Source organism: Vipera berus, assembly GCF_964194415.1.
Source record: "Vipera berus genome assembly, chromosome: 3".
NCBI lineage: Eukaryota > Metazoa > Chordata > Lepidosauria > Squamata > Viperidae > Vipera > Vipera berus.
Window position 1 is genome coordinate 14023977 of NC_138204.1, and position 15812 is coordinate 14039788.

Below are 15812 nucleotides of genomic sequence, written 5' to 3' on the forward strand. Positions count from 1 at the left end.
TTTCTAAATTAAGGGCTATTACTTATATTACTGGCTGCTTTAGCAAAGTCACAGAATACTGCTTATTCAAAAGGAACAAGTACTGATTTATCTGCAAAAGTCAGGACTGTTTTTTGTTCTGTTTCTGTTTTTTTCCTCTCTTGCAAGTATTTGAAAATGCAAATCCATTTAACGCCAACGTTTCATCAAGTTAAGAAAACAATTTCTCAAGGAGTAAGAAATGAGCAATTAATTCGAGCTCAAAAATAGCACAGTAGGTGGTAGATGGGTGCTCACAGCATGGTCAAAAGTGCCCATGAAGGATCCTATATCTTACTATCCTAATAAATATTTTTAAAAATCTTTTTCTACAATATTTGGATCTGTGGTCTTTCAAAGTTTCTGATGCTTTCAACTTCTGCTGCCATCTGTGCATTGTTTTGCCTTGTAATTAATTTTTTATTCACTTTCAGTTCATTTTTATGGTCTATTTCTTGAAACATAATTTCCAAAATAGTCATAAGACTACTTCTTTTTGAATCTTGGCCTGTTGTGGGCATTGTAAATCCCCATTAAATCACAGTTGGTATCTGCAAAAAGTATGATAAAAACAGTAAAAACCAAAAACATTTGCTTCTTTTACTTCCTTATTTAAAAATAAAAGCTAAACTGTAACATTATGAGAAACATATTCTTACGAAAATAACACAGACTGCAAATCATAAATCACACCCTCTGGTCATAAATTACTTCTTAGAAATCGTTGTTTCAACCATCTGGAGCCTGAGGTAGGTGTACAGAAGTAAACAGCTGCCCTGGCACTCATGAATCATATCTGAAAACATCCGTAAATCTACCTTTGTCAGATAACATAGGCACCCAACTATTGCATTATAAAAATTAATAGGCACAATATGTTAAACTTTAAGTACCAGACACAACGCTTCTGGGATTTAAGCAATTTTTAAAAGTCCGCACAGATACTCCTCTACATACAACCATTCATTTAGTGATCCTTCAAAGTTATGAAGGACCTGAAAAACCGTGACATGACTTTAAACTTATGACCTTCATAATACTCCTATAGTCATAATTTGGGCATTTGGCAACTGGCACATATTTATAATGGTTGCAGTATCCTAGGGTTCTGCGATCGTCATTCCCCAGTTGGTTTCCTATAAGCAAAGACAGTGGGGAAAGCCAGACTCACTTAATGACAGCATGATTCACTTATCAACTGCAGTGATTTGCCTAACCTTGGCAATTCATTAACCACCTTGCTTAGCAACATTAATTCTGGTCCCAATTGTCCTAAGTCAAGGACTATCTTATTACCAGGCTAAACAGCCGACCCGAAAGGAAACCGGCAGCCCGGGGCACACGTCGGGCCCGAACGGGACGGCTCCTCCGAGGCTCCGACCGCCACGCTGGCCCGTTGAGCGCCTCGGCCGCGACTGCCCAGTGGCCTCCGGCGCGTCTCCGCCGCCGAGTCACGAGGAGCCGCCTGATTGTTTCCTCTTTCGCAACCGTTCCCGCTCTCGCAATCCCGGGCAAACCCGTCGGCCGGCCTACCTACCTGCAGCGAGCCGAGGCGGGGCGGCTGCTTTTTTCGTCCCCCATGACGTCGCCGCCTCCACGGGCCTTTTGCTATCTCTCTCTCCCCACTGCGGCAGCGCGGGGCGCAGACCTTCCGCCCTGCGGGCAAAGCACGGAGGTGCCGCCCGGCTCTTGCGCGCTCCTTTCCCAGCGACTCTGGCAAGAGAGGCGGCGTCGGCCTCAAGCTGAGCAGGGGATTTGCCATGGCCGGGCGCGACCTCTCCTGGCTCGCCCTCTGGCTCCTGCCGGGGCTGCTGGCGGCGGCTTGCGTGGACGCCGCCGGCCTCTACTTCCAAGAAGGGCAGAGCTGCTACAAGCCGCTTCCGCGCAACCTCCCCGGAGTCCGGTAAAAGCCGAGAGGCGCAATCGCTCCAGCTGCGGGATGCGTCGGCGGGAAGGCGGGAGAAGGGATGCCTTTGGTGGTGCGGGGCGGGGAGGAGGGGGGGGGGTGGAAACTCGGCTGAGCCGGTCGGAAGGGCTTTCCCGGAATTGTCAAGGTCCGAGGAAAGCGGGAGCCCGAGAATGCGGGAGCTGGAGAGTAGCTTTTCCCCGGTCAGAGCAATTGGAATGCATTAGAATTGCAAAGTCCCTTGGACTGCAAGGCGATCAAACCGGTCAGTTCTAGAGGAGATCAACCCTGACTGCTCTTTAGAAGGCCAGATCCTGAAGCTAAAACTCAAATACTTTGGCCATCTAATGAGAAGGAAGGACTCACTGGAGAAGAGTCTAATGCTGGGAAAGATTGAGGGCAATAGAAGAAGGGGACGACAGAGAATGAGGTGGCTGGATGGAGTTACTGAAGCAGTAGGCATGAGCTTAAATGGACTCCAGAAGATGGTAGAGGACAGGAAAGCCTGGAGGAACATTGTCCATAGGGTCGCGATGGGTCGGACACGACTTCGCAACTAACAACAACAACAACAGAATTGCAAAACGCAGAGGACCCAGATTGTTGGGGGCAATTAAGCTGACTTTGTAATAATGCCGCTTGGGTGTGTGTGTGTGTGAAAGCCCTAATAAGCAGGCATAGACATAGAATGAAGGCTACTGCTAAGCTTGTAAGCCGCCCTGAGTCTTCGGAGAAGGGCGGGATATAAATGGAATTAAAATAAAATAAATAAATAATAAATAATTCCCAACCGGCATGGAATTGGGGCGGTGATCTGGCGCCACTGGAGGTTATAGGCAGGGGGAGGCAGGTATAACAGAAGAGTTGGAAGGGACCTTGGAGGTCTTCTAGTCCAGCCCCCCTTGCTCAGGCAGGACACCCGGCCTAGACCATTTCAGACAAAGGGAGTTTCTTGCAAATTACCAACGTTGGAGCGTGTGTTGGGTATGCCAGCCCCGTCCGGCCATCCTCTTGCCCAGGGGTCTTCAAACTTGGCCCTTTTATGACTTGTGGACTTCAACTCCCAGAATTCTGGGAGTTGAAGTCCACAAGTCATAAAAGGGCCAAGTTTGAAGACCCCTGCTCTTGCCGGTCCCTCAGCATCTGTCCTCGCTGTGGGGGACGTGGGCGATCCCGAAGCAGCGGCTGGATGGAGAGTGGAGAGGCTGAGATCTCCGCTCAGCGGGCTTGGGACAAACCCATAGGATTTTTTTTTCCCAGTGGCCTGGGAGCCTCCCTCGCTTTTCGGGCTTTGGATGTTCCCGGAGGAGAACATGGGGAGGGGGAGAGAACGTGGTGGGGAATGTCGGCTGCAGCGGCTGTTTGGGCGCAACGGACGAACCATGGCCGGTCCAACAAAGCTGTTTTCGCTAAGCGGATGTCTTAACCGGGAAGGTGGCACCGTTTCAACCTGGGTTCATACCACCTTACGTGACCCTGAAATTGCCTAGCCGGGTTCTGCAACCGTTGGGTCTCCAACTTACAGAGAAAAGGTTAAAAAAGAAAAAAGGTAATCCTTTGTACAACTTTCCGAGTATCTTGGGAAACAACTGTGATTTAAAATAAATCCGGTTGTACACGTGGGAAAGAGAGAGGGAATTAGCAGAAAGGGCTTTTTGCTTCTGGGTCAGATTGGGGCTCAGCAGCAAAGTGCAGTGCACTGCACATAAAAAAATTCTGAAATTTGTAAAGGGATCGAATCTGAAATTATTTCTGTGACATCTCCGAACTAGGCAAATGTTCTGCCTAAAAACCTGGATTCTTTGTGCTGATCAGTGTGGATCAATTTCTCAACCTGGGCAACTTTAAGATGTGTGGAGTTCAACTCCCAGAATTCCACAGCCAATATGGGGAAATTCACCCGGCACCTGAGGAATTCTGTGAGTTGTCCACACATCTTGAAATTGCCCAGGGTGGGGGAAAAAAATGCTGGAGATGTGGCTCAGTGCTGGATGGATCCATAACAAAAGGCAGCTTCTTGTAAGTTGAAATATAAAATAGCAGTTAAAAACTTGATAACTGCAAAGTTTACTAAGGGCATCTCTCCACCTCCAGTTTATAGTTCTCTCAACCAATCCTTGCTATCCGCAAAAAAACTATCCAGTCTGAAACTGGCTCTCTTGCCCCTTGTTCCAGGTCAGGGTTCTCACCTTATTTCTCTCCAGGTATTAGGAAACAACTGTGTATACCTTGAGGTTGAGCCCTTAGATCAGGGGCGTCAAACTCACAATGTCACATGACGTCGCAACTTATCGCGACTTTTTTGCCATTGCCGGCAATAGGGTGGGTGCAGTTTTGCTATGATGCATCCGGCCCGCGGGCCAGCAGTTTGACACCCCTGCCTTAGATGATGGCTAAATATGGAAGGAAATGCTACATCAATAGCTGTGCAGCCAAGACTGACTCTCATTTGTGGTCTGGGAACAGCTGACGTTAACATAATCACAGAAAAAAGATGTTGGGTAAGAACATTTGGACAGTCAGCCCAAGCAGAACACAGACAAGACTGAGATTTTAGACTAGCATCTGATCTTCAGGCAAAGAGTAATACCTGATCACATCGTTTTGGCATTTGTTGATGAGGGTATTCAACATTTAACACTCTCTACAGTACAGATAGTCCTCAACCTATGTCGAGAATAGAGCTCAAAGTCTCTGTTGCAAAACGAGACAGTTAAGTAAGTTTTGCCACATTTTATGACACGGTTGCTAGGTAAATCACTGCAGTTAAATTAGTAGTGTGGTTGTTAAGCGAATCTGGCTTCCCCATTGACTTTGCTTGTCAGAAGGTCACAACAGGTGATCACATGACCCTGGGGCACTGCAACCCTCCTAAATGGGAACCAATTTCCAAGCAGCCAAATTTTGATTACGTGACCATGGGGACGCCGCAGTGGTCGTTAAGTGTGAAAAATAGTCATGTTTTTCAGTGCCACTGTAACTTTAGTCACGAAATGAATGGTTGTCAGTCAAGAACTACCTGTAATAATTTATGGGAACAAAAATGGAGAAGAGGGATTCCTAAGAAACTGCTAATTCATGAGAATCATCAGAATGCAAAGCAGCCACACCCTAGAATTTCATATATTAGCTTTCTTGAAAGAAGAGGTCCTTCCCTAATGTCTGTCAAATGCCCTGTGTCTACCAAGCAGGCTTGGTCTCCTTGGGACCATGACACATATATTTGTCCCTAATGATCCTTCTGAGTTGTACACTGTTAATTACATACACAATGCATTGCAGCTTGTTTCTCCTCTTCAGGATAATTAAACTATACTTCCTATCTTTCTCAGCCAGCATGGCTGCTGAGTATTATGGGTAATATAATTCAAGACATCAATCAATCAGAATAAAGCTGGAATGGACCTTGGAGGTCTTCTAGTTCAGCCTCCTGCTCAAGCAGGACATCCCTTACCATTTTAGACAAGTGACTGTCCAGTCTCTTCTTAAAAGCCCCCAGTGATGAAGCGCCCCCAGTGTCTGAAGGCAAGTGGTTCCACTGGTTAATTGTTCTCACTGTTAGGAAGTTTCTCCTTAATTCCAGGTTGCTTCTCTCCTTGATTAGTTTCCATCCATTTTTTCTTGTCTTGCATTCTGGTGCTTTGGGAAATAATTGGACCCCCCTCTTCTTTGTGACAGCCCCTCAAAAGCTGGAATACTGCTATCATGTCCCTGCTAGTCCTTCTTTTCTCTAAACTGGCCGTAGCCAATTCCTGCAAATGTTTTTTTTGTCTCCAAGCCCTTAATCATTTTAGTTTCTTTTCTTTGCACTTTTTCCCAAAGTCTCATCCTGGAGTAGGCCAGTGGGGAAGGTGACCCCTCTTGTTTCTATCCTCTTGCAAATTTTGATACGTTAAAATTTTGCTGTTCCAAGGTGTACCCCTCCCCCTTCCGGAGTTTTGCAAAACAGGCAAGAGAACAAAGTCCATCTGAAAACTTTAGAAAACAGATGAGGTCATCAGAATTCTGAGGAAAAAAGGCATCTCGTGATCAAGTCACTTGCTTTCTGCCTAAGTTATTTCACAAACAGTCAATGAACCAGATGAAGTGGGAATTATGTAAGCTGTTCAAACTGGCTTAGACTTGGTCATAAATCAAAGCAAGCACTGAGAAATAGCCTTCTTTTTTTTAATTGAAAAGTTTTACAATACATTTTTGAATACAACCCCCCCTCCCCCTCCCCTCTCCCCAACCCTCCCCTCCCCCCTCCCCGACTTCCCAGAGCAAAATACAGGGTATAAAAATACAAACAAACATAATCTAAAATATGCAAACAACTATAAAATATTAAATTCTATCGCACTTTAACTCTAGTAAAATGATTACAAGCTAGTTATACATTATATCTGCTACTTATTCAAATGCTAAATGAAACTTTTTAGTCCCATAGCCTTCTGAACCTTGCTCACAGAAAGTTAACTTTCTTTATTCTTTTCCCCAAAAGAACCTATCCTCGTCCGCATGAATATTTGGATATCTCTAAGTTGCCCAAGAGTTGGGACTGGAGAAGCAGAGATGGAGTCAATTATGCAAGCACCACTCGAAACCAGCACATTCCCCAGTATTGTGGATCATGTTGGGCTCACGGCAGCACCAGTGCCTTCGCGGGTATGGGACACCGACTGGTTATACCTTCCTCCGAGCATTGAGAATCACAAGTCTTCCTCCCTCCTAAAGGAGGAAATGCATAGATTTTTTTAAAATAAATCTTAGTCACTACACCTCACATCACAATCTGCCTTTCAAATCAAATTAAGTGTTTTCATTTGAAAGCGTGGTGTGCCTTTTGAGGTTGGGCAATACTGTATGAGAGCTGTGGAGCTTATTCATTGGCGATATCTCTAAGTTGGTTGTGTAGTTCTCTGCCTCCTGAGAACTGAGTTCTCCTTCAAGCTGAGTTCAATTGAGTTCTCCTTCAAACTGAGTTCTCCTTCAAGCTGAGTTCAATTCCTGGTAATTTCACATCCACATGTCCCAAAGTTGCTGTTTCACGAGGCAACTGGACTTTTTTGTTTTTCTTTGAAGACGTTTTACTTCTCATCCAAGAAGCTTCTTCAGCTCTGACCTGACGGTGGGATTCTTCCATTCCCCCCCATCTAGTCAGAGCTGAAAAAGCCTTTTGGCTGAGAAGCAAAATGTCTTCATAGAAAAACAAGAAAGTCCAGTTGCCTCTTGGAAAAGCAACTTTGGGACAACTGTGACCTGGATGACTGAGAATCTCCACAGATATTCAGATCCACATCCATATCGCTTAGATAGCACCATGGTGGTGCAGTGGCTAGAATGCAGTATTGCAGGCTAATTCTGCTACTGCCAGCAGTTTGATTCTCATTGGCTCAAGGTTGACTCATCCTTCCAAGGTCAGTAAAATGAGGACACAGATGGTTGGGGCAATATGCTGACTCTGTAAACCACTTAGAGAGGGCTGTAAAGTGCTATTGCTATTGCTATTGCATTCTTAGCAGTGGCATGGAAGCCGTTTCTCACTGTCATCCACTGGGATCTTTTTGTTGTAGCATAAGTACTAATCAGGTTCAAAATTGCTCAAGTTCTCAGCCCAGGTTTTGCCATATTAAAAGACAATGGACAATGGGAAATTATTGTGACAAAGGACTAAATTGGCCAGAATGGTATTATTGAAGAGAAAAATTGAAGAACACTTGAGATTTAAAACGGAAGGAATTCATGGGGTCGCTTTATAGAACAAATAGCAGGTTTCTAGGATCCATTTTTGGTTTTTTTTATTGGAATGTAAGGTCTGGTCCAAAAGGAAACAGAGGATCACTTGTCTCCTGTATCTCATAAATCAGACATGGACAATCTGTATTTCATGACTAGGTTTGAATTAAGTCATAAATTGCTGAATTATAGATTGCAAATAAATCACAGTAAAAGTGGTCTGGGTTGGCCTGGCATAGGAAACCACAAACCGTGGCTGAGTTCAGAAAACACACCAAGCCAAAGTCAAAGAAACATATGCACCAATGATGTTACATAGCTGGGTAATGAAATGTTTGCAAGAAAACAACCAAGCTCAGAGAGCACCAAGGACTTCAAAGGAAAATATTTTGCCTTAGCACGTTGTGGGAACTTGGTCTGTGGCTTAGAAGGACTACTGTTTTTGTTATTCAAAGCTTAGTCTCTCTCTCTTAGATCGCATAAACATCAAGAAGAAAGGGGCCTGGCCCTCGGCGTATCTCTCTGTTCAAAATGTGATCGACTGTGCCAATGCTGGATCTTGTGAAGGTGGGGATGACGGTGCTGTGTGGCAATATGCTCATGAACACGGCATCCCGGATGAAACATGCAACAATTATCAAGCTAAAGACCAAGGTATGTATGATCAGAGCACAAAGGGGAGAGAATTTTAACCATCCACCATTTGTATCAGCCTTGCAATGGATACAAACATTTACTAGCCCATGTACCTCATCTAATGGAATAAGCCTGTGATCGTTACTTCTAAGAAATGGCAATTACGATTACCCCAATTTCACAAAGGTTGGTGAAAATTTCAGAATATTTTCTCCAACAGGATATTTTGCCAATGTCTTGGAGTATGACTTCTGTTTTTCCCTAACAAACTCATTGGACAGCTATATTAATGGTCACTAAAAAAATAAATATATATTGTTGATCTTGGCTAATACGTCCACAAAGGTTACGACCTACAGACAATTTGGCTATTAGCTTACAAATGTCTGTGTTCCGAAGAGGCCTTTTCACGAGGCAACTGGACTTTCTTGTTTTTCCTTTAAAGAGTTTGCTTCTCATGCAAGAAGCTTCTTCAGCTCTGACTGGATGGTGGGGAATGGCAGGATTTATACTCCTTGCAGACAGCTGGTCATTTGCATTCTTTTAGAGAGTTGTTGAGGCTTATCTGTGTCCTCAGAGTCACCTGAGTGGTGCAAATGGGTGTGGAGCCTTCTTGGAACCGCTGAAAGGACTGTGTTGTAGACTGGAGATAGATGATGTTGTATCCCTCCCTCTCTGTTGATCTGGATGACTGAGAATCTCCATAGACAAATGTCTGTGTTGTTTAAGTAAACCCCTTCCCAATTGCCTGGAGTTAGTTCATATCCATTATAGGTAGCCATGCTGATTACAAAACTGCCCTCAAGCACATAAAACATTGAATGTACATTGTGCTGCTTCATAGTGAATCTAGAATGAGTGCAGCAACACAATTAGACTGTGGAAAGAAATTTTGGTACTGTGCAACCATCCCTTCCACCCAATGCCCTGCTTCAATTAGATACAGGTAGTTCTTGACTTACAATCATGATTGAGCCTAGAGTTACAGTCGTAGGTTGTGGTGGTCATTGAGCAGGTCACCATGCCCAATTTTACAACCTTTTTTTGTGGCAGTCATTAAGCAAACAGGACGGTTGTTAAAAAAAAGTTTATTTTCCTCAACAAGTGTTTTTTGTTCAAAACCGGAAGTAAATGTGAAAGTACAGGTGTTCCTCGATTTGCAAGTGACTGAAATTTCAACATCACTGAAAAATGTGACTCTTTTCCACACTTATGACTGATGTAACCTCCCCATGGTCACATGATCAGATTTCAGACACTTGGTAACTGACTCAGATTTATGATGGTTGCAGTGTCCCAGGCTCATTAGATCCCCTTTTGCGACCTTCTGACAAGCAAAGTCAATGGGGAAGCCAGATTCATTTAACAACCATGTTACGACCTTAACAACTGTAGTGATTCCCTAAACCACAATGGCAAGAAAAGAAGTAATATGTGGCAAAATCCACTCAACAACTGTCATGCTTAGCAACAGAAATTTTGAACTCAATTGTGGTCATAAGTTGAGGACTACCTGCAGTAGGCTATGTGTTTCCATTAATCTTGTGCAATTGTTTTTGAAGCATGCAAGAAATTTAACCAATGTGGTACATGCACAACCTTCGGGGAATGCCACGTGATAAAAAACTACACCCTGTGGAAAGTGGGTGATTATGGAACTGTGAGCGGTCGAGAGAAGATGATGGCGGAAATCTATGCAAATGGACCAATCAGGTACGGGAGTGGGCATAAGTTTTATGGCTCAGACTGATTCATTTAATTTTTCTTTCCTTCCCAGGGGGTGTGGCTAGTGAAGTCATGTGATTGAAGTAGATGTGGATAGCTGGAGGAGAGGAAATTATTTAAAGCCATGTTTCCTACCTTTGGCAACTTTAAGATGTGTGGACTTCAACTCCCAGAATTCCTCTGCTACCAACAGGAAAAGCCTGTCCCATTATTTTATTTATTTAAGTCCCTAAAGGTGGAGTCTAGTAGCGCTGTCTGGTACTAATGTCCAGTGTGGGGGTGGGGGATGGAATTTGGCCTATTTTGTTCTATTTCCCCCCCCCCCCGGAAAAAAAACAGCATTAGGACTTTGAGGGCATTCATGGACCATATATGGGGAAGACTGTATAATCTCCTGGTGATGAGCTGCTCAAACATGAGACAGAGCTTATACCTCAACAGAAATTCATAGGATCAATTTCTCTTCTAGGTGTATTCAAATCCATGATTGGTTCACAGCGAGTTTTATTGCGCATGATGTGTTACTTGAGCCCACCTAGCTAATTTTGTAACTAGTTGGGAACTCTTCACTTCTGTGATAACTGCACCCATTTCAGCCTTGTTTGCTTTGCTAACCTTCTAATTTCCTGTAATTTAAACAGTTGTGGGATCATGGCTACCCCAGGCCTGGACAACTACACCGGAGGAATTTATGCTGAATATCAGTCTGAATCTTTCATCAACCACATTATCTCTGTGGCTGGTTGGGGTGTGGAAGGTGGAACTGAATACTGGATTGTCCGCAACTCGTGGGGAGAGCCATGGGTAAGCAGAAGCAAGATCTTTCTTTTAAGGAAAAAAAACAGATGGAAGATCTTTCGTTTAAGGAAAAAAAATAACAGATGGAAGATCTTACTTTTAAGGAAAAAAATAACAGATGGAAGATCTTTTAAGGAAAAAAAATAACAAGCAAGATCTTTCTTTTAAGGAAAAAATAACAGAGGCAAGATCTTTCTTTTAAGGAAAAAAATAACAGAAGCAAGATCTTTTAAGGGAAAAAAAATAACAGAGGCAAGAACTTTATTTTAAGGAAAAAATAACTTGAGGGTTGTTAAGAGTGATATGTTTCACTTCAGGGCAGAGGATGTTTTTAATCTTCATAAACTCTTCCAAGCTCTCAGTTGTCACCTATGGAGACCTGCAAAAGTTTTAAGCAAACAGTAATTCTGAATGTGACCAAAGAGGGAAATGCTTAAATACACGCCAAGAAAGTCAAGATACAGCAAATTTAAATGAAATTAAAAGTTTTAGTATTTGATCTGATCTCCATCAGGGCATGTTAGTGTGTGATCTCAGTACAGCACTCAAACTGTAGCTTTTGTCTCTTGAATGAGAAATCCTCAGTAGCATAGAAACCAGAATGCAACTGTAGATAGGTGAGGAGCAGGAATGTCCACAAAGGTGTGTGTGTGTGTGTGTGTATTATGAGTGTGCAAAAACTGAAGATGGCAGTTGCGATCACAAAATCCAAACCCACTCCAGAAAGAGGCATGGCCTTAATCACGATTAAAAGGCTATCTTGATATTTTCACACCCTCATCCTTCACTTCTTCTAAACACCTCTAGTGAGAAGTTCTTGCATTGGTGGAAGAGCCATTGATTATCCCGTGATACAAGAGCAGAATTCTTTGGCAAGACAGAAATTTAAATCCATACGGGATCTATAAATGTAGCCCTGACTTGGCCCACCACTACCTTGCATTAGCCCTAGTGCTGCTTTAATTAATTCCCATGAATCCTGCAGGATTCTCCTCCATGTTAGTTGCATTCAGTGATTCCTTAAGTAAGAGAGATGTTCCTCTGAATTTCACAAATGCCTTTTTATGAAAAGCATGGAAAATATAATACGAGGAAATGGAGTTGTTGGGCAATGCTGGAATTTGAGAACTTTTGTAGGGCCAGATGATGGGTCTGTTTAGGCCAGGGGTGGGCAACCTTGGCTCTTTTATGACTTGTGGACTTCAACTACCAGAATTCCTGAGCTAGCATGGATGGTTCAGGAATTCTGGGAGTTGAAGTCCACAAATCATAAAAGAGCCAAGGTTGCCTACCCCTGGTTTAGGCCAATATTATCTCTTGAGTGGCAACCAACTCTCAGGGTTTCCCAGCTCCTCATGACTTTGTTAAGCACTGAAGCTGAAAGAAGCCACCAGGAGACATGGCAGGACCTACTTTATCCGCTGTGTTGCTTCAAGAGGACCTTCAGAATGATATCCCCGTCCTCATGGACACCAGATCTCCTCACAAGCGTTCTGGCGGAATTGTGGTCAAGGAGAGCTATGCAATTCAAATGCAGCAATGCTGTCAGGCTCGAAACCAAGAATGGCCCATATTGATTCTTCCAAGCCAATTTCTTTATTGTTTCATGCCCATAGACAAAAATCTTGCCAGACTAAAGACTCTGCCATCTGCCTGTACAATATTCTTTGTGAAATATTAGGGAGGGGCTTTCTTCATCCTCTTTCTCTCAGACCAGAACATCTGGGCTGAGTTGCCTCTTACTCCTCTGGAATGCCACCCCTCCCTCCGGGGGGTCCACTTCCTTATTACATTCCATCACAAAAAGCAATAGTCTGAGCAAGGGAGGCACAAGGAGATCTCGATCCCAGTTCATCTGGATATTCCGGCTCACCACCAAAAGATAAGGAACAGTGGGGCAGATCCTGCACCATTGCATTGTTGGCACCTGTCAGGACCCACCCCAAACCACGTCTTAGGAAGACAAAAACTCTTGGAGTCAAATTTTTAGTCCAAAAGGAATCTTTACTATGACATGCTTGGTTGTAGGAAATGAGACAGGGCTTAATATTTCCACGATGTAAACCCTTATAAAGAGTTCCCGGTTTAACCCCCCTTAATCCCCATTTGGTCAGTCCCCCATCCTTCCTCTCGTATCATCCATCTCGTGGGAAAAAGGAAGTTAGGACCCTTTTGTTTATTGCTGTCTACCGTGACAAAAACCAGATGCTAGCCCCCCCTTTTGTTTCCCCAGTTCAAAAGGCTTCTCCTTTCCTTTGAAATGCCTATTGCCGGTTCAATACACATCTATCCTCTTCTCTTCGGGAGATGGCAGAATCCATGGGATATGTTTGAAACATTCCATTTATGAATATGATATAAATGGATTCTGACAGCACCTTTTTCTCAAGTCCATACCCAATCAAGGCTTAAATGGCATTTTTTTTAACAGAGCTGTAAAATGAGAGCAAGGGTTGGGCCAGAATTCTTTGTGACGTGCCCTATGTTCCTAATTCCAGGGTGAAAAAGGTTGGCTGCGCATTGTGACAAGTGCATATAAAGGTGGGAAAGGAGCAGACTATAATCTGGCTGTTGAAGACGCGTGCACCTATGGAGACCCCATCGTACCTTGAATTCTACTGCCAGAATTCAATTTTTCAACCAGTTGTTTATTTTTGAAAGGGAAAATTGCTTTCTGCAGGATTGGCTGGCTACATATGGACTGGTAATTAAACTGAGGTTTCAATCTTCTTCTTTTTTTATTAAAAGATTTTGCATAAACTATCAAAAGGAACGTACTGATTGTGCTGAGAAAACCTGGCACTGTTTTTCAAATGGAAGCAAGCTGTGATTTAACCTTGATCCTTTTCAGTCAGGGTTTGGGCCGGATTATGGGACCGAGACTGCATCTGAGGGCTCTTAGATGACCTCTTCAGGCAGTGTGTGTGTGTGGGGGGGTTTTCCCACTCCCAGAGGCATAGAATCAAAATCACATCTCAACAGCCTTCAATACCATCGATTATGGCCTCCTTCTAGACTGGCTTCAAAAGTTGAGAATGAGTGGCACTGCCTTGGCTTGGTTCTTCTCCTTCCTCTGGGATCAGTTTCAGTCGAAGTTGGGGGAGGGGGAAGATCTAGCCCACAGCCCCTAATGTGTGGGATGTCCCAAGGATCAGTTCTCTTTTCTCTCCTACTTCAAACATACATGAGGCCGCAAGGTGAGGTAATCCAACGGTTTGCGGTAAGGTATCAATGTGAATATACCCAGCTTTCTATCTCTACTCTGGGCTGCCTGAACGATGCCATGTATTTCCTATCTCAATGCTTGGAAGCTGTAAGGGTCTGGATGAGGTGCAATGGGCTAAACAAGACAGAGTGGCTGTGGGTATTTGGGCGACACTTGGTCTCATGGCTCCCGCTAGAAAAGCAGGTGGTAACCATGGCCAGGAGGGCCTCTGCACACCTTAGGGTGATGTGCCTGCTGTGCCAGTTCCTGGATTGGGAGGCTTTGCTCAGTCACTCATGCCCTCTCTTCCGCACTGAGCTTTACATGGGGCTGCCCTTGAAGAGCCTTCTGAAGCTTCAACTGGTAGAGAATGCAGCTGCACTGGGAGGAAACGGTATCGGATAGTCGAACATGCTTTGCTTTGTGAGTAGCATTGGTTACCAGCAGTGTTTCCAAGTGGAACTCAAGGTACTGGCTATCATCTTAGAAGCCCTACGTGGTTTAGGGCTGGGTTACTGTTATATATTAAGAACTAATGTGTTGTGAAACTTAAAAGTACCTCCAACTGTTTTGGAGGGAAACTGCAATAATTCAAGTTTGGGTGGGAGCGAGTTAATGTTGCAATTAGCTGATGCCCTAGAGGCGGAAAGTATAAATTGCAGGCATTTGCTGGTTTTTGACAGTTCTGACTTAATAAACTTCGTTGTACCATACTGGACTGGTCATTGCCTACAAACCCACTACACAATAGTTACCTTAGGGACCACCATCTCCCAATCATTTCTACCCATCCAATTCAGGCAGGCAGGCAGGCCGGTCCTGTTAGTCAAGGAATGTCAGCTGGCAGAAAGCAGATGTGCCTTCTCTGCCCTCCAGAAGATTCTTCCTTCTGATATCAGGATGACCTCAACCCTGTTGGTCTCTCACAACAGTTGGCCTTCTCACAACTGTAAAATTGTGTGCCCAGGCTTGGACACCAAGTGTGTTAAGGACCCCATTTCCTGGCTATGTTGACATCCATAGTAGCAGTTTACTTAGTGCAGGGGTAGGCAACCTTGGCTCTTTTATGACTCGACTTCAACCCCCAGAATTCCTGAGCCAGCCATGCTGAGGGGAAAGGGAGAAGTTTCCAAGCTGAGCCATGCTGGCTCAGGAAGTCTGGGAGTTGAAGTCCACGAGTCATAAAAGAGCCAAGGTTGCCTACCCCTGACTTAGTGCAATATATATTTTGTACTTTTAAATTATTTTAAGGTTTTATGATGTATGCTACCAAGTCACTTGTTGAGATGGGCAGCTATAGAAATAAAATCAATCAATAAAAATAAACCAGTCCTGTTTAATTCTTTGAAATGTGTAACATTTGGGGGCAGATTTCTTAACTTATTTTATTATGTGAAACTAATAAGGATGTCAAATTTCCTACTCTCTGTGGCAAACGCATAGACTGAACCCTAGGATGAAAGGCAACCATTCAAAGTTTCATTTGCATCGAAACAAGTGACCTATGTCCGGTCCACGGCACTTAACGACCACAACACCCTCACGGTCAGGTGATCAAAATTTGGACATTTGGCAACTGACTCATATTTAAAACGGTTGCACTGTCCCCGGGTCATGTGGTCGCTATTTGTGACCTTCCCAGCTAGCTTCTGATAAGCAAAGCCAAGGTAGGAAGTCAGATTCGCTTAATAACCATGTGATTCATTTAAAACCTTCAATGATTCGCTTAACAACCATAGCAAAAAAAAAAATGTAAAATTGGGCATGACTTAACACCTGCCTTGCTCAGCAATGGAAATTCTGGTC

General features: G+C 43.9%; 1 protein-coding gene across 2 annotated transcripts; it reads left to right on the forward strand.

Moving 5' to 3' along the window:
- Positions 1–1569: 1569 nt before the first annotated feature.
- LOC308666021 (cathepsin Z-like) lies at positions 1570–15338 on the forward strand. Of its 2 annotated transcripts, XM_081324478.1 has the most exons (6): positions 1577–1921; positions 6408–6571; positions 8117–8296; positions 9841–9991; positions 10645–10807; positions 13300–15338. In XM_081324478.1, exons 1-6 carry the CDS (start codon positions 1779–1781, stop codon positions 13411–13413), a joined length of 915 nt encoding a protein of 304 aa, XP_081180604.1. In that variant the 5' UTR covers positions 1577–1778; the 3' UTR covers positions 13414–15338. The 2 variants fall into 2 exon arrangements, with proteins under 2 accessions (XP_081180603.1, XP_081180604.1); XM_081324477.1 differs by lacking the exon at positions 13300–15338 and having other exon boundaries at positions 1570–1921; positions 10645–11641.
- The last annotated feature ends 474 nt before the right edge of the window (positions 15339–15812 follow it).